This window comes from Charadrius vociferus, unplaced genomic scaffold, assembly GCF_000708025.1.
Source record: "Charadrius vociferus isolate BGI_N301 unplaced genomic scaffold, ASM70802v2 scaffold325, whole genome shotgun sequence".
Taxonomy (NCBI): Eukaryota; Metazoa; Chordata; class Aves; order Charadriiformes; family Charadriidae; genus Charadrius; species Charadrius vociferus.
In genome coordinates, this window is record NW_009648526.1 from 3647408 (window position 1) to 3669233 (window position 21826).

General features: G+C 36.9%; 1 protein-coding gene across 1 annotated transcript in view; it reads right to left on the reverse strand.

Moving 5' to 3' along the window:
* Positions 1-21826, reverse strand: part of MYO1E (myosin IE) — a 63508-nt gene that overhangs the window by 28797 nt on the left and 12885 nt on the right. Inside the window, exons 8-20 of the mRNA XM_009885779.1 lie at positions 17090-17177; positions 15390-15479; positions 14302-14433; positions 12782-12916; positions 11620-11752; positions 7993-8189; positions 6882-6962; positions 6415-6501; positions 5091-5177; positions 3799-3966; positions 2968-3053; positions 2296-2377; positions 1365-1471 (exon numbers count right to left, since the gene is read on the reverse strand). Of these exons, the coding sequence (XP_009884081.1) occupies positions 1365-1471; positions 2296-2377; positions 2968-3053; positions 3799-3966; positions 5091-5177; positions 6415-6501; positions 6882-6962; positions 7993-8189; positions 11620-11752; positions 12782-12916; positions 14302-14433; positions 15390-15479; positions 17090-17177 (1473 nt within the window). The remainder of the gene's footprint in view (positions 1-1364; positions 1472-2295; positions 2378-2967; positions 3054-3798; positions 3967-5090; positions 5178-6414; positions 6502-6881; positions 6963-7992; positions 8190-11619; positions 11753-12781; positions 12917-14301; positions 14434-15389; positions 15480-17089; positions 17178-21826) is intronic.

Consider the following 21826-nt stretch of genomic DNA (forward strand, 5'->3'; position numbering starts at 1 on the left):
GATGAAGGATTACCATTATGAGTATTACATCCATTTGTGTCTGAGTTTGGTAGCATACAATCCTTTTGCATTTATTTATTATCAGTAGCTGCTGCGTTTGCCAAATGTCATCCTTGTTATGGGAAAACAAGAAGAAATCTTGCCCGTTTTTGCTCCAAAAGGGGTTTCTTGAAAGCTGGCTTTTTCTCAGGGCTAGGTTTTTGTTTGTTTGTTTCATTGGTTTCCTAGCAACACCTTCCACAATAATAGGCCTCTTTTCCAATATGTAAATGATTGATTTTAAAAGCCCCTCAACTTACAGTTGAAAGTTTTAGACATACTTTTTCCAGGATCACTTTCTTTCCTCCTGTGGTCCCCAGTGTCACTGGAAAATTAAGTGCTGCATAATAGGATTTTCAGGGTGGAAAAGCTAGAGAAAGAGGGTCTACATTTACTGCCAAGACCTTAAGGACACTTTCAAGTGCAGTCCCAATTGTGGCTTCTGTAAGTGCCCTACATCTGCATGCAATTGTGCTAGTCTGCATGCCAAATGGCAGGAAGTGTATTCTGGTGTATGTTGATACGGTCAAGAATGCTTTTTATCAGACTTAGCAAGTTGTTTCACTGTGATAAAAATAACCACTTGCTTTATCAGCACTTTTACCACTACCAAAAGTACTTATAAATGTTATCTATATTAGGACCTCACATAGTATACATACCATACTGATCACCTACCTCAGTACAAAAAAGAAGAGTATCCTTTTTCAGGTAATAAGATGTTATGAAGCATCATATAGTTAAAGATGCCTTAAAACAGATGCAATAAACCAAACTGATGATTTAGACATCTACTTATAACCACCTGATACGATATTCTAGTTACTTCTCTTTAAAGAGCTGGCTAATGACACTTTAAAAGTCAAGAAGTAAAAAAAAGAACCTCCTACATTCTTGGCTATAGAGACTTTTTGGTAAGTTTGAGAATAAAAACAAATACAGACATCCTGCAGGCTTTTTAGCTACCTAATAGAAGCTGTTTTCAAAGCATAAAGCAAAAGTTAGAACTGATGTATAATGCATTCGGTGTGCAAATTCTACATTGAAAACTGAAACTTTAATATATCAATTGTGTTATGCAAATTATGATTATTCAACTGATACAAGAAAAACTAAGAACTGCATACACTAACTACTGATTTAGACCAAGTGGACCAGAGCTTATCTTCAATGTTTAGGAGAGGTCAAGCCAGATTTCATTTCTGAAAGTTTTAGAGTATCTAGTTCTATTTGTCTGTAGACTGTATGATCACAAATTATGATTTTTTTTGTGGCTTTTTTCACTATTAGCACTGTTTCTCATCACCTACTCTGCTTATCCATACCTGCTCTCCTCCCAGTCTCGAGACTTCTTTGTTTCATTTGGTTTGATGCAGCGGATGTAATGGGGTGTACACTTCATCAGGGTGCCAACAAGGTCATTTGCTTGTTTCTGTAAAATTGAGGGAAAACAAAAGGATCTGAGATGAACAGGGTAAGTCCTGTGAGAGAATTCTAAAAATTATCAACCATCTGCTGATGATTCAATCGACTGGATCCAGTTGACTGGTCTTTCCCCAGAACAGCCAAAGTGTCTTGGGATAATACACACCTCATGAAAAATTTATCAGTACATAGAAGGCACCATTGTCTCCAGCTGTGTAACACATTTAAAATATTATATAAAAATATGGAGTGACAAGGTGAACTTGACTGTCAGGGTGAAATATGAAGAAAGAGGTTGATAAATATGGATTTCCAAAGTTGCAAGTGTATAATCTAAGCATATATTTTACAACCAGTCTCAAAAAGATGCTCGCCTTCTAACACCTGTGACCTTATTCAACGCACATTATGGTCAGTAGAAAGATTTCTGTTGACTTCAGTGGGTGTTGGATCAGGCCCTGCTGCATTTCTGCAGTATAAAGAGACCACTTATCTGTAGTTAATTGTAGGACATCAAGTGGCTGAGTGAAGGGGCTCATTCATTATGCACATGCAAGTACTATTATCACTACCATCAATTGCTCATTTGGAAAATTCACTGCTGTAGAATGGTGCTGAACAAAATGTTTAATGAACAGTGATGCTGGGCAAAACATGATTCTAACAGCTGAAAGAATGCATCACTTTGCAATCAAGATATTCCTGATGTCTGTCTTTAAAAATGTCTGGAGAGTAAAAAACAGGAAAGACTACTTTTTAAATTTATTTAGGTATCCATACATAAACATACACCCATATATGCACATACTAACACAGCAAAACCAGACATACTTTGATTTTACTGCCTGCAGTGGTAGGACGGCCCTTCTTGTCCACTTGAAGATTTTCAGGAAACAGAGCCTTTATAAAGGGCCTAGGAAAGAATTAATAATATAGTGTTGGCATAGAAAGACAATTCAATGCAGGAATGTCAAGGAATATGCTGTAAAAGTTGATAGTTGAACAGAATATAAATAGCTATTTCTATTAATCTGGAGTTATATCAAATCTATTTTAGGATTAGTATTTTCCATGAGCTTCATTCCTCATAAGAGATCTCTTGCTATTTTAGTGAGCCTTGGAAGACAGGATACCAGACTTCTAGACTCAAACGAATGTGCACTTCTTAAAAAGTAAGCATCAATTAATTAAAATACATAACAAAAAAAATTACTTCATATGTTAAAACAGTGCCTGTTCTGAGAGACTGCCAAATCACCTTGTTTGAGGCCAAAACAAATGGCTGTCATAAGATTTGATTCTGACACTGCAGTACCTTACTTATTCACATTTGCAGAAAATGAAGGTCAATATAATGCAACTGATACTGTTCTACTGCAGTGATCTTTTATTTCCACTTTTATACAAATCAGTTCACAAGTTGCAAAGTAGAGAAGTCAGGCCTTCTGCATCCATCTGAACTAACACGTTATTCCTAGCTTTAAGCAAGTTTTGCTTACGTACAAATCACTGCTCTGCATGAGTTCAATCAAGTCCATGAAAAGAACATCCCGATTTCTCTCGCAGAATCCATCCATATCATAAGATACCTGGGCCAAGGTGGAAATTGATTGTTTGTGGTAAGTTGAGAACCCAATAATTAAAGAAAATTTAAATTCTGTCCTCATCAGTAGCTGTTCTGAACTTTTTGGTTAGTCTGGTATAACTTAAAAGATACTACAATACTAAATTCTTGCATACATTATTAGTTAGCTCTTCCATAACGAACATAAAGGAATTTCATCCCTATATTAAAATTCAGTGAAAAAGACTGTTACAGAGCTAGTGAATGGAATACGACACAAGTGAATTTAATACTGAATTTTACTGAAGAAAAAATTTTGCATGATAAGGGTGTACTGTCATTAACTGTAACTGCGGGAAATCGTGAATACTCTGAGAAATATGCTCAAAGAAGATATAACTGTACATTAAATTCCCAGTTTTATTGGTATATCACCACCTAAGGAGCATTTTTATATCTGAATTCTTTAAATTTACTGCTACTATAACCAACAATTAAGATTATAATTAAGACTAGGGGCATTTATTTATTACTTTGAAGTTCTGGTTAGTATGTTTGATAGCAGCAAGGCCCAGATGCATCTCTCCAAAGTAAGGGACATACGTTAGGGCATATTTGTTCTAAGCTCTCTACATTGTGGAAGGAGGAGACTGTCTCCTGAGATAATCTGGCTATTTGAAAGCAAAACAGGGCTTCCCCCTTCCTCTCATTACTGTTCTTTTTCTTTATAAATACATTATGCAGATTTCGGTGATGATTTTCCACGTTACCTTTCCAGCGTAATGATGAATGATAAATCCCTGGTTCCAACTGTTGAAATGTTCATGAGTCCCAATCTGCATCTGGAGTTTTTGAAGCAGTGTTTGGTCAGCTCCTTCTCCCACTGCATGCATGGTGGCACACACATCATCTAAAATGCTCATAATCCCTGGGGGATTCTAATGCATTGGAGAAGAATAACAAAAATAGCAAGAAGTGAGGAAAAAACCAATTATGATGCCAATTTTTCCCCGCAAACAGAAAATTATCTTTGCCACAAAAACACTACAGCAGGAAGAATTCTGCGCCCCCCCCAGTCAGTAGAGTTCACAGTAGAGATTAATTTGTACACAAGCGTGCAAATAGTTTAAGGAGAGATACCACTTCATGTAATGATAATGGGGAAAAACAATGATTGCTGTTAAAAAAAAAAAAAAAAAAAAAAACAAACAACACCAAAACCACAAAAGCCTAACATTTGTTTTAGTTTTTAATTCCTTCACAAAGCAATCTGCTTTCTCATTCCACCAAAAAATAAACCCATGTCTGAGGTAAGTATTTAAACTCACATGCTGTAGTTTGAGAAACTTAGAGCTAAATATCTAAGATTGTGACAGAAATCCTATCCTCTTCCTAGTTATCCTGATAAAGATCGGAGATGAGCAAAATCTGATGTGCATTTCAGTGCAAGTCAGTATAGTACTTGAGCTACTGTTAAAATTCTAGCTTACATGAGGACAAAGAACTAGCTGGAAAATAACCTACTTCTGTCATGAGGGACAATACAACATTTGTCACCCCAAATCAGAACATAAAGACTTTAAAATGCAGAAGATTCTGTGGAGGAAGGACACAAAATTTCTTACATCTACAACACTTCCTAATACTTCCTCTTCACTCGTTTCTGCTTACTTTGCAACAGTACCTCAAAGGAAGCTGGTATTGTAGCTTTCCCAAACTGAAATACATCTCCCAGGGATAGAGATGTACAGTAGGTTATATCATGAAGTTCATGGTAAATTTAGGGGGATAAAATTTTAATTTCCATCACTATATTTTTTAGTCACACATCAATCATGCTATCTTACGGTTCTCTTTTTGGTTAATATCTTGGATAACATATATCTTAAAGCTCATATAAGACATCTTATATAAGATTTATATATAGGCTTAGTATGACTCAGTAGCTGAACAACGGTATTCGCATTATTCCTATGAATGTTCTTGACAGCAAAGCAGTTGCCTAAGTATTTTGGAGAAACATCTTGTTGTTTTTTTCCATCTGTTGGTTCTTAATACTTACCACTTTGTTCTCTATGAGGTCACACACTATTTTGTTGTTAAAGTAATCTATTGGTGTCCACCTAATTCCTTCTTGCACGTATTCTTCCTGTTAAGTAAAAAGAAACATGCAATACTCTTTCACACCGTGGCTGTTGCACTAGATTTACAATGCACTACATATACACAAACTCTGCACTACTCTTGTTCAGAAAGACTTGTGTAAATGTAATACTGAGGGGAGGTGGGAGAAATGACCCTAATAATAGTTAAATCCAGCTCTCTGCTGCCAACGAGATGAACTGGAATCCTTCTTTATTCTCCCCATGCGTTCTTTTGTCATTCACAGCCCTTGACTAGTTACTGAAAAGAGCAGGAGTATTTCATCAGTGCATCAAAGCACTTTGCAAATAGTAACAAAGTGACTTTTACAGTATCTTGAGAGTGTACCTAAGCATCCATATCCTAATCTATTTTAAAAATGAAGACTGTGACTGGGATCAGACCCCCAAAACAACACATTTAGAAATGCCCATGAAATGGAGGCGCAGCTCTTCTTATTTCTATGCACAATTTCTGTATCCATAAAGACATTTCGAGACTGCCTGGTGAAAAAATTCACACTCAGTTTTGATTAAACTGACCCACTCTGTTGCATACATATGAGTTCAGCTAGACACTTAGCAGGTCATTTGTGTGCTCGACTGCAATGATCAGTTACTTTTATACAAAGGCAATTGCGTATGTGCATTCTTGAAAACATTGCCCTAAAGTTTGTGCCAGGCCTGAGCTCATACCGTACACAATGCTTCTGTCTCAGCTACATTCTGTCTGCCCTCCCATGCAGAAGCTCACATTCACGTAAAGTGAGATTTTGCAGTAAGACTCTGAGCAGAGAACTGTAAATGCTTTCAGAAGTATTTTTGCATTTGTTTCCGTAACTTATTTCATTCATATATATAAAAAAAAAGGGCGTGGAGAAAATTAAGGAAAGTATTCCCATTTAACTGTGTGTTGTGTCCAATGAAAGCACAGGGATGGAACCAAGCTGCAGTTTTCCATTTCTGTCAATGAGTCAGAATATGCAGCAAGTCTGGGCAGAGTCATATGACTGCATTAGTACACTGTATGACGGACTTGCTTCTGTACCGCTGTATTAGAGAATAAATGTCTGTAGCTGATGTGGTTTACAGTTTTAGGGTTAGCCAACAACAAAGGTGGGGTTTTTTTGTCTTGCTTAACAAGGCAAATATTATTGTTAGCAGATGATGAAATCTCATTTTTTTCCACCAATTGAAAAAGTAAGAGCTCATTTATGATTTCAAAAACAACTAATGTCTGGTTACCTGTTCTGCCTTCAGTGTCAGTTCAATAAAAATCTGCTGTAGCTTTTCATTAACGAAGTTGATGCAGAACTGTTCAAAACCATTTTTCTATAGAAAAGGAAACAATTTAAAAATTAGTCTCATGCTTTATATGCAATAATTCGTAGTTCTTATGCTGGCAGTAAGCTTCAAAGAAACACTGTGAATGATGGATGGGTTGCTGACTTTATAGACATTCTCTATAATCTCAGATATTTCTTTTAAGATCAATGACCTAGTTTCTTTGAAGTTTCTTCAATACTTAATAAACATGAAGTGAGACATTACCAGTGAGAACTCAATGTCCAGGAAGCTGGGTTGGAGTTTCTTGGCTTTTATTCTGGCCACAGGGTTTGGGTTTTTATTGTTTTGGATTTTTTCCCCTCTAAATAACAAAAAAACTCTCCCAGGTCAGATCAGTTCAAACTCTGAGTATTGCATTGCCTTACCTGGAATATTTCAAAGCCATAAATATCAAGGACACCAATGTTATATTCTTCATGGTCCTTCTCCATAGCCTTATTAATAGACTAACAAAGCAGAAACAAAACATAAAACAAAGTGTGGTTTATATATATATTCATATCCTTCAATCTTTATATAAAAATATTTGGTTTCTTCAAAAAGAACACATTTGAATGGAATACAAATATATGTAATAGGGTATTTTACTTTCATTTTTTGATAAAGTGTCATTAACAGCTAGGAAACCGAACAGTATACTATCCTGTTTTCCAGGTTAGTGCGCCTTTCGATCTACTGTTTGTAAAAAATCTTTTCCTTTTCATGTAACGGGCTCAGTTAAAGAAAAGGAGCCAACAAAAAAAGAACAGCTTTAAGTCTCATATTTGATGCATTTTGCAGATGGTACCATGAATCTTTTCACCTATTTCTGTATTCCCCTACTTTGCAATGTCAGTGCAAGCACATAGTGGGAATTACAGAGGTGCCATGACGAGGCAGACTTCTGAGACACTAGCAGTGCTACCACGGAGGAGACTTCTGCTTCATCTAGCCAGCATCTGTGGCCAAAGGTAAGGTTTCTACCCCACAAATCCAGCCTAGGGTCTCATTCTGAACCAAGAGTACTTCAGCATGGAGAACGGATTTTGACCATTTGCTCAGATGACACAACACTGGGATACTGAAGGGGTTCTTTGCAGGACAGTGGGGTAAGAGAGCAGGGGACCATAACCCACTAGTTCTGTTCATCTGAAAATGCTCAAATGCGTAGGAGAAAGTAAGACTCAGAGAAGTACGCATGCTGCTGGGGAGGAGATGTCAGAATACCATACAGCACAGTTGTGGCAGGAGACTGAGCAAATATTGTGCTGAAAGCCCACCTCATCTGCTTCTAAGAAAGTGTAGCATTTGTCATATAATCAGTGCCTCGTATTTGATACCTGTGGTCATGCACTGGTCAGTGCTGCTGCTAAGATTTAGGCAAAGAAACATACTGGGTGAAAGAAATGTCAGACAAGAAAAGCACTGCAAGGAACATTTCTAGTGTATTTGGACTTGGTTTTGATACTTCAGTAGAATCAAGCAAATCCAACTTACATCCACCAAGTAATCAAAAACACGGGAATGAAGGGCCTTGGCCAGTGCATCCCTGGTGTAGCAGGCTTGTTCCACGTTTAGCGTTACATTAATGGACTCAGATTTGCCTCCCCACTTGCTGTCCATCTGTCTGCTGGTCAGTTTCTCCTTTAGGCGATCCTGGTTAATTCCCAGGAGAAAAGCAGGGAAAGCCAAAACTGCAAGAAAGATCAGGGTTACTGGATTATGACTTACAGACTAACCAGTACAGAATGAAGGAAAAAAAAATTAGCTGTATCTCTAATAACAATCAACAGTAATAAACCTCATGGAGCATGCAGCTTAAAAAGAGGATGGATTTATGTCTTTAAAATTTTCCTAAGCTCCCCAAGGACATTTTCAACTCTTTACTTATATGGATTTCAATTAAGAAAAAACACCTTGAATTAAAATAGTCAGCTATTCCTGTACATTGCGTCCTTCAAACCCATAAGCTGGCTTATGTCATAGGTTTGAACTATGTGGTTCAAACAAATGATTCTTGGAGATGGAAATAAAACAAAGAGCTCACACATTAAATAAAATTGACACCATTTTAAATTCTTGGTAAAAACATGAAATGTTTAAAATATAATAACCACAAAATATAATAACATAATATGCTATCTACTTCCTAATATTCTTTCCCTTTCTTCTTCTAAGTTAGGATATTGCAAAAAGTTTTCAATTGCCTTGCTATTTGGTTTTGGCTTGTTAATCCCTTATTCTGGAAGTATTTTGCAAATTCGGGTTTCCCCTGTTTAAAAGTAAAGCAGAAAAATACATCTGTGCAGTTAGCAGCCACAAGTCTAGTACTCTGCATTCTTAGCACATGGTGCAGATATTAGCTGCAGGTATCACACACCGTAAGAAACAGAAAAAGAGAAACAGCTTGAGAGCATATGGAAATAGCTCCCAAAGGCAGCTCTTGGAGTTGGTATTGCACCTCTGCTAAACCACATAATCCTCTAACAGTGTTTCCTCCATGTTCCACTGCTTTCAGATCTACTTTACTGGTGTAAGGAGGATGCAAAACAGTCACTAAGGCAACAGCCAGCTGTGCTTTACACATTTGTAATGTCACAGTATGATTTCACTAAACCCTTCAGTACATTAATTCAAAATTATTTTTAAAACTGCAAATAACAGCCAGCTTTCTGAAATCTGACTTATTACCATCAGCAAGCTGATTAAATTTGCCCCAAGGTACTAGGAACCACACAACTAACCAAAGTTGAGCCACTGGCAACTCACTGAGAACTCAGGTTGAAGAGCACATGAAAAGGTCAAACATCATATGCTTTAAAATAGAAAAGAATGTAAGTAATTATAGACCAGATATGCTCACATATACTGTAAAGATGCCAGAATAAATATTTAGCCAATACTACTGTAAGAATTTATATAGATAGTCTAATGGTAAGAACCACCATGCATACCTCAGAAACTCTTCCTTCACAGTGATAATGATTTACTGTAAAGGAAGAATAGCTGAACATTACTTGGTATAACTTCACCGTCTTAAGATGCCTGATTATTGTCCTTAGTTAGGGATCATAAAATTAATGTCTAGAAATTACTATAAAGCAGGATATGCATGTAACTGAAAAAATGATCCTCAGAGAGTCATCCATAGCATTCTGTGGAATAGTTTTAAATACAATCTGTAAAGAAAAGCTGAAGACTACGTTCACTTCAATGGTTTCTGAAAGTGTAAAACAAATCTTTCAATACAATGCAAGCGTAAAAAGGGATGGTTTAAATTGTTTTCTGCATCCAGGAGAGAACAAGTAGCATTTGGGCATGATTTTGCAACGTGGAAGATTTAGAATAATGAGAACGCTTTTTTTCAACTATTAATATAATCAAGCACTGTAACAGGCAGTAATCACTGGCAGCTTTAAAGAAGTATTTGTCTACACGTCGGTCAAGAATGGTCTGCACAGATTTGATTCTGACTCAGAGTAAGAGACTAGAGGTTTTGGTGTCTTGAAGAATGGCCTTTGCATGTTTTTCTGCAATTAGCTATATAATAACAAGAACACTATTGACCAAATTCTTAAACTTTTTTTTATTTCAGACTTACGCAAAGCATGACTTATCAGTGGTCTTTCACTGTGGTTTATCTTTTGTGGCTACCCAGGCTATAAACACTTTACTATTTAGATGGTTAGGACAAACAGTAAACTGGGGGAGGATTAATGGAAAGAGAAATGAACCCAGCTTTCAGCTTCATAAGGCAGGAATTGTATTATACATTGCTATTTCTTCTCTGGCTTCTTTAAAATGAATTATGTTTACGAATAAATTCTATATTCATTCTATCTGCTATTTTTTTATTCATACACAACTTCTGTATTTATATCCCAGTGAGCAAGAGAAATATGGTGTACGTGGATCTTCATAGAAATACATTCATGTTTACCAACTTATTTTCAACTCATTTCATTTTGTTACTTTTTGATGCAACACGCTCTGTACCTTTCTCATCTGGTTATCCTGTCTTATTTCACTGAAAGATTTAATACTGGGATTTAAATAGAAGCACGGTAGCTCGCTTGGAATCATAGGGCATATAAGAAATACTATACTTTTCTTTGGATACGTAAAATGCCAAAGATGTTTTTCTCTGGGTTCAGTTACTATTCTTTCAAATTAAGAAATTGAGGTTAAAAATTAGTACTTTTTATTTCCCAATTTCTTAACTAGCAGGAGAGTGCTAATACAGTTGAGTGGGAAGTGGACTGCACAAGATACTTTTTCATATTTAACCTACCTAAAACTACACAAATGCAGTTCTCCTAAACATAAGGACCATTCTGAAATAAGAATTAAGAGAACAGTATGCATAAGCTACTACATATGTTCTGCTTATCCACTCTGTCCTTAAACTATCAAGGTAGTATAAAATCAACATTAGGTGCAAGGCATAAATCATGACAAAAATGTTTAAAACTCAAGATCCATTCATCTTTCAATATCTTGCTGATGTGGCCCTAGCTGATATAAAACAGCAGCAAGAGGTGAAAGACACAAGGACAGTGCATTGTGGATAAGAAAATAGTTACGCAGTAGATGTACCTAATAACAAGGTACGGGTCGGGAAATTTGAGACAGGAAACATAACTGTAGTATGTAAATTCCTCATTTCAATTAAATTCTGAATTTCTGTTTTCAAGGCACCTCTTCTGGATGTATCTACGTATACGCCTGAGCACTGAGGATACTCCACAAGTTGGTAGCTGCTTTCATGTGGCAACGAGGTCAGACAAACCATATAAGAAGCAGATGTTTTTATGAATGCGTGCTGATGCACTGAAAGGAACAGTGTTCAGGTTTGCTTGAAAGCATTTCTCACAATTTCTATTATTTCATACTCAAAGGCTGGAAAAGACTTCTTAAATTCAAAATGGCACTCCTATTAAGTCAGTACAAGACAAAACAGGGGCCTCAGTAGCATTGGGTTTGGAAGAGAATCTAAATTAGCAGCCTCACACAATAAGAAATGATGCACTGTGTTTGGATAAGAAGCTCGAGATTACAGTTCACCTCATGCCATCTGGGTTTCAGCCCACTACTAATGCTATAACAGTTTCCAGAGGTACTTACACTCCTCACTCTCCACTCCTGCATAGTTGCCAACTTCTTTGAAGCTGATGTTTCCCAAGTGCAGAATTCCTGCCACTATCTGCAGCACCAATGCCTGTTCCTCTGCAAAGATCCCAATCACACTCATTGCATGCTGTAAAAAAAAAAAAAACAACAAAAAAAACCCAAAACAATCCGTTCAATGACTCTTGTTATAGAATTCCTTTTAAAATTTTGATCTTAAAAATGTAAGTTTTTCAAAACAGTTCAAATATCTAAGGCAACCAAATTTCATTACAGCCTGCACTGAAGTTTCAAAAGGACAATGATGTTATTCCTTCTACACACAGAGTTTATCCACTGAGACTAAGAACTGTGACGCTGTACTGAATGACTCTAAAAAGCAGTATAGTCTATCTGGCATAGGCTGTGAATTTCAGCCACTAGAAAATAATCCACAACAACATTGGGTTTTGGAGTTTAGAATACATGGTAACTTACAGAATGTCTTCTCAACTGATTTTTTCTAGAATACCAGATTAGCTAGAATACAACAGTAGTGATTATCTTTTTTTAGGCCTTCAGATGTGCTACATATATAAATAAGAAGATATGTTAATCTGCTTATTTTTAATACTAAATTTTTAATAACAGGAGACCAGCAAGTTGGCATGACTTGCATAAAGTTCACACAATGAATTGGCAACAGCACTGCATAAAGATCCCCGATCTATGCTTTTCTAAGTCCCTTTCTCCAGCCTTTCATTTGCACTGTTTTAAATAGGCACAGAGATCGGTCAACCACTAAGATTTCAGCTAAAACGGGGCACTCTCTTATATTTTCTTCTAATGGAAGGTCCTCACTGTGTTTGCATTTTCACATTTTTCATACTGCAGATTATCTCCACTCAAATTTCATTAAATTTGCACCCTTCTGAAAAAGAACAAACAGAAAACAAACCACCTTTCTATAAAAAGTATCTATCTTCTCAGGATTGTTAGGCTACAACACAGGACCTGTTCAAGGTAACATACCTCCTCCTCGGGGTAAAATATAATTAAAATAAGTTACATCTACATTAATTTCTCATTCCCACATTAATACACCAATGTCTTCACTACAGATGGAAACTGAAATGAACATACATCCACCACTATGCAAATCACAGAGTAAAAAACTCACCAGTGTTTCTTGGAAATCTGATTTGTCATTGATGTCATCAACTTTGTAGGAGCCAGAGAGACTCAGATAGTAATAGTAGTCCATACTGGTAATGCCAAGACTGCTTTTTTGTTCTGAGGAGGCCCCTTCAATTAGCTGCAGAATAAAAATCCCCAAATTAGGTATCATACAATGATCTTCAGCAGACACAAGGCAGCTCATAAACAGGTGACTGAGCCTGAAATTACTGGGACAGATATGGCTAGCGCTGTGCCAGGTATGTATCCTTTCTATGTTTTGTTAATTGTTTAACCAAAAAGACCAGATTCCCATTCCCATGAATGGTTTAGTTCTAACTTCCATATGTAATAAAAAGCAAAAACTGTGACTGACTTGAATGCCTTCCATTATCTTTACCTCAAAAAAGGTAAGGCAAAGTGCATTTTCTCATCTGCAATGTATTAACTAAATCCACAGGATCAACACGTTTTCCATGCCTACAGAAAGGTAAGCAGAGTTGCAAGAACATACTAAGAAAGCATTATTTGTGACTCTAATTGTGAGGTCAGGTATCCTTTTATGCCCATTATGGCTTATGTTGAGCAAGTTTTGAACTGCTCCAACACTATGTTGATTTGAAGCATGGCTCAAGTCACACCTCATTTAGGCCAACAGGGCCGAGAATAAATAGCAGAGTAGTTAAAAAAAGGTCCCTGTACTCTCTGTGATGCCAGAGGAGAGGCTCCTCAGACCGACGTCAAGTCTAGGCAGTTGTGCACAGACGTCGCTGCAGTAGGAAGGATTGAACAAACTAACCTCAGAAGGGAATAATCAAAACCCCGTAGTCTTAACTCCTGTGTCAAAAAGCCTCTCCAAGCCACAGAGAAAAATCAGCAGGACAGCGCAAATTGTTCATACACCTCAGAAAAGGAGAACACACAGCTCCTGGAGCAATTCCAGCTCCAACGCAGCTTTCCATCCTGGCACTGTCACTTCCACTTTATGTGAAGCTGCTTATAGTCACTTACAATGCACTGTCTTTACTCTAGTTTTGTGGAGCTTGATCAACGGCACTTCAGCAGATAAGGAACCAGTGAAGGCCAGAAAAGCCTTCTGAAACACAAAAGAAGTGGGGATGCTTGGAGGATTCAACAAATAGATATTATCCTAATCATCCTAGAAAACTTAACTGAGAATTAAATCTCTCTTTCACAGCTGTGCTATGGAATTCCAGAGCAGAAGGTATAATTACACAGGCCAGTTTAAAAAGAAATCCGTTGGAAAGTTCTAATTGTCTAATATATTCTACTGGAATTTTCCATATGGGAGTTCACAGTAAATTTCCAAGCAAGGCCTTTGAAATATTGAAGTACTTTTGTTCTGGAGCTGAAAGGGAGATAGGTAGGGCTATGTTAGATGGTGTCTTAACATGCTATCAAGCTTCTCAGGGATAGCCAGATTACCGTCAACTTTTCAATCAAAAAAGAAAAACTGGTACTAGTTATTTTAAATAACTTGGAAAGGACCTAAACACTTCTGACCTGGTAAAAAATGTGAAAACTCCTCTCTCCAGGATTCCTCATTACCACTCGAGATTTTTCCAGTAGGAAGTTGGAGATTTTCCCTCCATCTGGTTCTCCACCTGGGCTAAACTGGATCTCAAAGTATTTCCCCTGCAACAAACAATTAAAGCTGTTGAATGATTAGTAAATACAAACCTGAAATCATGCACTTGTACCGTATCTCAAGGAAGGTTACTAGGATATTTAATCTTTATGGATGCAGTGACACAGCTGCCTCAAGGTGTAACCTAAGCTTAAATTCTTGAACTATCACCTATCTTTCTTCCTGCATTTACACAGCACTAGACTCGGAATAATACATCATGTATTCATGCAAATGTAGCGAGTGGCTTCTTTTCACTGCCGAGACTCTTGCTTAGTATAAAAGAAACCATAAAGCTTACCTATATGGGAAGTAAATTTAACAGGTTTTTGACCGACGGCAAACATAGCTCTCTGCTTGGAAGCAAGGTAAAGCAATTATCTTTTTCTTTAAAGGAGACACTAATTGCATTTAACACTCAGGTTGGCTGAAGCACAAATTTGTAAAGCCTATGTGTAACTTTTAAAAACAGCACCTACAGCATGTTATCTAATTAACTGTCATTTCACAATATTATCTTGAGTATTTTACAATGACAGACTGAAAATAATTCCTGCCTACTTTCTGTACCTATTAGTAAAGGCATTTCCCATCAAACAACTCTAAGGATGGTTTCATCTATTTTTATAAAAGCTATCAATTTTTAATTTTCTTCAAACATATATTACTGCATATATTTTACTGATCTGGAAAATTGGCCAGTTTGCTGCTAAGTCATTTGCTTGCAGACCAAACGTCTTATAAATAAACTGTGACCAGCACATATCGTAAGAGAAACTACTGTACAACCTATACAGAAAGAAATAGAGGCCTCTCAATATATACTTTATGTTTAAATACACACTTTATATTTTATTTAGGTTTAGCTCCTTTGTAATCAATTTATATTATACTCCTGAATACCGTCTCTGTAACAGCACAGAAGTTGGAAGAATAAAGTAATCTCTAAGGTAGAGGGACTTACAAATCTGCTGGAGTTGTTGTTCCGTACAGTTTTTGCATTCCCAAAGGCCTCCAGTAAAGGGTTGGACTGTAGAATAATATCTTTAACATGCTAAAATTTTAGGAAACAAGAGAAAGAGGTTCAGAAATAGACATTTCTAAAGTTCTTACAGATTTTCTAGAAAGCCGTAACATTTAAATTATATATTAAAAAAGCAAGAAAGCCTGCATCACTGCATCAGATAAGGAATAGAATCTGTCTTTTTTTTCAGAGTTTCTACTTCCTATTTTTTGAAGAAAATCCTACAAAATTGAAAAAAATGCCCAAGGCTAAAAACTGGTCCTTCTGTTCACTGTTCTGCCAAGCAACACAGCCAATAAGTTGATCTCTTTTTTTCATCATCTTGATTTTAAACAATTTCCTTTTTACACATGAGCATTTAAATCTTTTTGGGAGCCTGGAACCTCAACCAATGAAGTCAGAGCAGCATGAAATTTAGGAATCTGCAAGTGCTTCAGCAGCCTGTTTTGGGATCGATGCTGCTGCTATCTAACTGTCTTAGAAAGCAATAAAGCGTGGTACTGTTGCCTTTTTGTCTGATCCTAGGAGCTGGAAGTATGGACAAGATACTAGCTTTGGAACAAATCCAGCTTATGCTGGGTTGTGGAGAGAAGATTTTATTTCAAAAGAAATTCTCAAGGCAATTTACCAACTTCATCACCTGTTACTCTGTGGTCACTAAGAATATCTTTTAATTTTGTAGAAAAAAAAATCTGGAATCTTAAATAAAACAAAATACTTGTAAAGTATGATTACATTTATTCCAAAAAATAACACAATGCGTACTTTCTCTGGATCATTCTCTTGGTTACTGAATTATTCTCTGCAATGTTCCCAGTATCACTGTTGCGCAAAACTAAGCGGAAAGAACATACTCAACATCAGAGACTGCAATAAAGCAAAAAATAAAAGTAAGCACTCAAAAAGAGTGGCTCAGTAAAAGCAGCTACTCCCTACCTACCACTGCTTGTCAGCCAATGAATGACATTGTAACGTCATAAAGGGAATTTTTACAGTTAATTCACTCAATTAGCTTTCTTTAACAGGTTTCAATAGATACAGCGGACATTGACAGTGTAGTTATTAACAAGAGTAACTACTTTTTGTTTCAGCTAGCTTTCAGATACGCTAATTTTGACTAGATAACCTCATAAAACAAGATGACGTTCCTGTTGTTGGCTCTCTGATGTATGCATACAAATCAGAGATTTAACAGAAGTAATAAAAACCCGAAAAGCCAGTTCAGTTTTCAATAGAATGCCAACACAGGAGGAGAAAACCCACACATCTACTAAAAGGAGATTGGTTGTTGTTCTTAATCTGGTTAAGAACAATAATTAAAGTACCTTTTACCCATTAACGTAAAAAAAAAAAATGGTTGTAGACATAATTCAGCCTGAGAGCTACAAAACTAGCAGAGGTGATTCTGTGTCTGTGGATTTCCCATCACACAGTCAGCCCAGCACTCTGCAAAGCAAGCAGCTCACTGTCCACTCCAGTTGTCTCTCTGCTATTGAGGGCTTGCATATATTTCTAGCTGCTCACCCACATGCCACTTCGGGACAGTGCCTCTTGGCTGCCAGCGTCTGCCAAGACAGACCTTTGTCATTCTACCTCCGAAGCAATTCTTCAGACTATGCTTATGCTTCAGTATTACTCACCTGTACTTTAGGGCCACCTCCTGAAATTTTGGAGATATAACTCATGATATATTTAGCAGCTACAGTCTTTCCAGCACCACTTTCCCCACTATGAAAAAAGGAACACAAAAATGTACCTATTAGTTTTTAAATCACTCTAGAATGAAGTAATTTGAGGTTTATCTTGTTCAACCAAGACTAGGTACCTTAACAATGAATAGTAATAAATACATACCATATTTACATTTGGTAAGCTGGAAATATATAAATTGAGTATTGCAGCACAGTACTTATACATATTTGTGAATAAATGATTTTGAATACATCATCTTGCATGGACACCAGAAACTCTATGGGACTTCAAAGTCAGAAAACTAAGTAAATTGAGAAATAAATATACTTAAATCAAGATGTTCAAAAGAAAACAAGCGTGTTAAGAACTCAATTCCCATCTAATTTTAGTGGGATTTCAGATCTTAACACAAAAACTCATTCAAAAATCCGAGCTTTCAATGCCATGCCAGATACCTACTTCAGATCAGGAGTCTTTTGTTTTAGATGTTCCTGAATGAAATAATGAGACATTATTAATCACATCCTGAATGACGGAAGAACTACCTTCCTGTTCCTATGCCTCTTGACAGAGGGTACAAGAAGTCTTAATATTTGTTACTAGTTTTCAGAATTCCTTCCTTCCGTTATAATATTTCACTTCAACGGTGAATAATGTTTACATCACTAGATTTGCCGTCTCACAATTAGTAAGCTTCTCAAGAGAGAGAGAAAATTTGCATGCCAGACAATCCAACCTCACGCTTTATTTCATACCTTAAAGCTAACTTCATTTCTGGAGAATTCCTCCAGCCTTACCTAAATCCTGGTGCAAGTCAGCTTTGACCTTAACGAATTTACCCTGACCTGGACAACTATCCTAATATAAAAAAACAACACACAGAGGTTGGTTCAGTATCATAAAGATATCTGAAATATTTTTCTCTTGTGTGAAAATATGTGCTATCTTAAAGCTCCTGAATAATTTCACTGAATGTTGTCGAGACTTCTATCCTGCGCCTACTTGTTCCTGGATACAGATCAAATGCACATCTTTTCCTGCACAAATCTTAGCTACGTTTGCCAGAAAAACATCAGCATGTCCTGCACAGGAAAAGGACTTGCTGAGAATGTCAACTCACAGCTCCTTATCAGCATGAGTAATGCAGACATTTCCAAAGGTTTAATTCTGAAAAAGCTCCTCAAACTGCCAAGCTGCAAATACCATTTTGCATCTTGAAAGCTTCCAAACAGTTCAGAAATACTGAGCGGCTTCCCTCCCTGCTCCCCCCCCTAACGTTTTCATGCTTTTCTCTTCTCATGACTGCAGTTTTACAGATCAAACAGGAAACTTGAAAAGGTGAAAAAATAATTCTTGATCATCTCATGTCTGAAATGTGGACCATGACTTTTGTTATTCTGAGTCATCTTTTCCCAAGCATGAAGAAGAAAGTGTGTATTACTGGTATCTAATACATTCACAGGGACAGACAGAGTTTGCCAGATGGCAAACTGTATTTAGAAGTTCAAATCAGCAATAGTTCAATAATTAAAATAACATTTCTTCAAAATTTGCTCACAGTGAATTTGCTCATCCTGTTGTGAAACAAGACAGACAAACCAATCTAAACTGAATCAGACTCTTGAGTTTATATATGCAATTTTCAACTGAATTACAGAGCAGGATCTAGGGCCAAACACTGAATTAATTTGATCAGGTATTATTTATCATGCAGTAAAAATGTAACACATTTCTGTAAAATTTTCTTTGATGCATAAATTATCCTTATCGTCCTTGTTCAAATTAAGTGTGGTTTGTATTTCTCGTTCCACAGTGTCCGCCATGGAAATTGACCTGGAGAAATATAGTTCCGTTTTATTGTTAGTCTCTGTTTTGAGATAAGTGGTCCTTTATATTAAATTAATTTGGCCGAAAGATTGCCTTTCAGAGTTTGCTTCAGATTTTTGCATACATACACTTTTTTTTTCACTTTTATGCTTTTATGGATCAGAGACCAGTAAATTGCTCCAATTAAACTAGAATAAAACAAGATGATGCATTATTTATGAACTGAAGTAACTTTAGCTGATGGAATGGTATCTCACCCCCAGTAAAGCTCAGGCAGTCAACTATAACAGGGAAATTGTGGCATTCCTATCACGTTTCTCATATAGAAACTTTTTCATGTATATCTTACAGTTCTGCTGCTATGTTAATAAGATGTAAGAATCATTTTCTAGCTTGGTAGTTTTAAATATGTTGGAAGTATGGAGATTTTTAAAGGTTGAAAAAATTATTATAATGGCTTAAAGTATGCAGATTGCAGTACTGACAATTTTCTTGGACACTTTTCTTACTACAAATAAAAACATTATGTAGTCTCAATCACTAGCAAAAGAGATAATGCTTTGAAAAACATATTGTTTCTTCAAGCACTATTTATGACTTCAGAAAAGTGACATTTTGTTCAGCAAAGCCGATTAACATCTAGCTGAAATCAGAATAAGACTACAAATGCAGAGGGAAAATTTTCTGCTCCATCCTCCCTTCCCAGAGGAAATATAATCAACGATTAGAGAAGCAAGATCCAACACAGAGCCTCACCCTTCTCTCTCAAATTAATTTTCTATGTGACATTTAATATAATACCCCTGCTGTAGAACAATACAAGCAATACTTATCTACATCGCCAGGACAATGTAGAAATTTTAATAACAAATATTTATAAACAACTCTTGGATCCACCAGTAAAGAACACTGAATATGTAAAATAACTCTGATGTGCCTGCAAAAGCTTTTTAATTTGTTTACATAGAAAATTTACTTTCTCTAATTATATTCAGAGAAACCTCAATAGCATAATTCCAGTGAAATATTTTTCCCTTCTGAATCAGAGCTTTTACCTAACTTTTCTTACTGTGTTAGACTTATGTTTCTACCACTTCCACATTAAAATTCAATCATATTTCCAGTTAGATTCTGTACAGACTTTTTAGAACAATCAGTCATTTGAGACTTCTGGGAAGCTGAGATACAAAAGCTGAGATACAGAAGCTGACTAGAAATCTCTCATTAAATTTTGAACTTAAAAGACTTAAGATAGACATGAGCTGTTCACTGAAAACAGTTGGGGTGGTAAATGATCTTTCCATTAACATATATTTCTGGTATTTAAGATGTATTGTCTTTTCAGGTATGCAGCCATCATACACAGCTTTACTGGACTCCAACGTTGCCACATGGATGTAAAATGTAAACTAAAATTACAAACAAGAAGGACTGAAAATCTGTTTTAAAGCAACTGCAACATCTCCTGGCAGAAATCACAGAAAGAAAGGGAAAATAAAGTCCTCAACTTTACAGAAAGGCAAAATCTTAAGAACACTCTGAAGAAACATATTTATTGCTACACAATAGAAAAATACTAATCATAACCTCCACTCTCTTAATTAAAGGACGATGATAGTCCAGAAGGAATTAAAAGCCACAACAGACAATCCTTTATAATTAAAAACTTGATTGGACAACTCCTTGTTGACAGTTTGGAAGGGCCACCATTTCTGGTCTGCTGCAGTAGACATTTATGAGCTTGGTTCAAGAGGCTTAAATTAAATATCATGCCTCAGTAAAACATAAATTTAATGAGAAACCAAACTCCAGTGTAACTGCATTACTCGTATGAGTAAACTTCCTTTGTAGTTCCACCCAGTAGATTCAAAACAGGGGAGGACTGTGGGTACTGCTCCCTGCTCCCACCCGAGCACGCGCTCTGCCCCTGCGCTCAGCCCCGCCAGGATCCAGCCCATCAACCACCTCATTGTTTGCGCTGCTAACAGCCATCCAAAACAGCTCGCCGCTCCCCAGCTATATCACACATGCGTACATGTCATTTTCTTAACGCATATATGCTGCAACTACTCCACTAATGAAACCGGTTTCCCTGGCCCTGGAAAGGTTGTTGGGTAACAGTTTCTCTTTTTAAATTAGTATTATCACATAAAAAGCTTATTTTTGGTTGCTATCTATTCAGCCTTTCAGAGAACTGTATCTTCTTTCAGATCTGCCTTCCTAGTTCATTCACTGACTTTTTGAAGAGGATGAGCTTTTTCTGTCAGTGTCTAAACGCATTATTTGGAGTTCTGGAATTAAATGTCCTGGCAAAAGGGGGTGTGATCCTCACACACATACACACGGGGTCCCGACTACAGCAGGACACTGCAGGGACCTTCCTTCACCTGCCTGGAAATCTAGTCTCTGGGAACGCCCGTCCCCTCCCAGGACCAGAGGCAGATGCCACAGATGCCCAGACCACATGCTGTAGGAAGACACAGGTGTGCACCAACCCCTTCCCCATCTCCACTCCTGAGACTCCATCTGCACCATAAGCCAGACGTAGCCTTTTTGATCTGTGAATCACTCCAGTCTATACCTTATTTCTTGCCTTCTCTTTTTGCAAACCTTCCCCCCTTTAGGGAGGAAATCTGACATCTTGAGGGGGAAAAAAGAAGGAAAAAACTGGGTTTGTTTCTGTACTAGCTTGCTCTGTTCCACCACAGATTTTCAGTGAAGCCACTCGAAATTCAGACTAGTTGTGGAGTAGAGAAGCAAATAGGTACCTCATCATAACCATATTGTTGTCATCACTCATTTTCCACAGGGCAGAATTTTATGGCAAGAACTATGGTTCACTGAAACGCAAAGGTTCA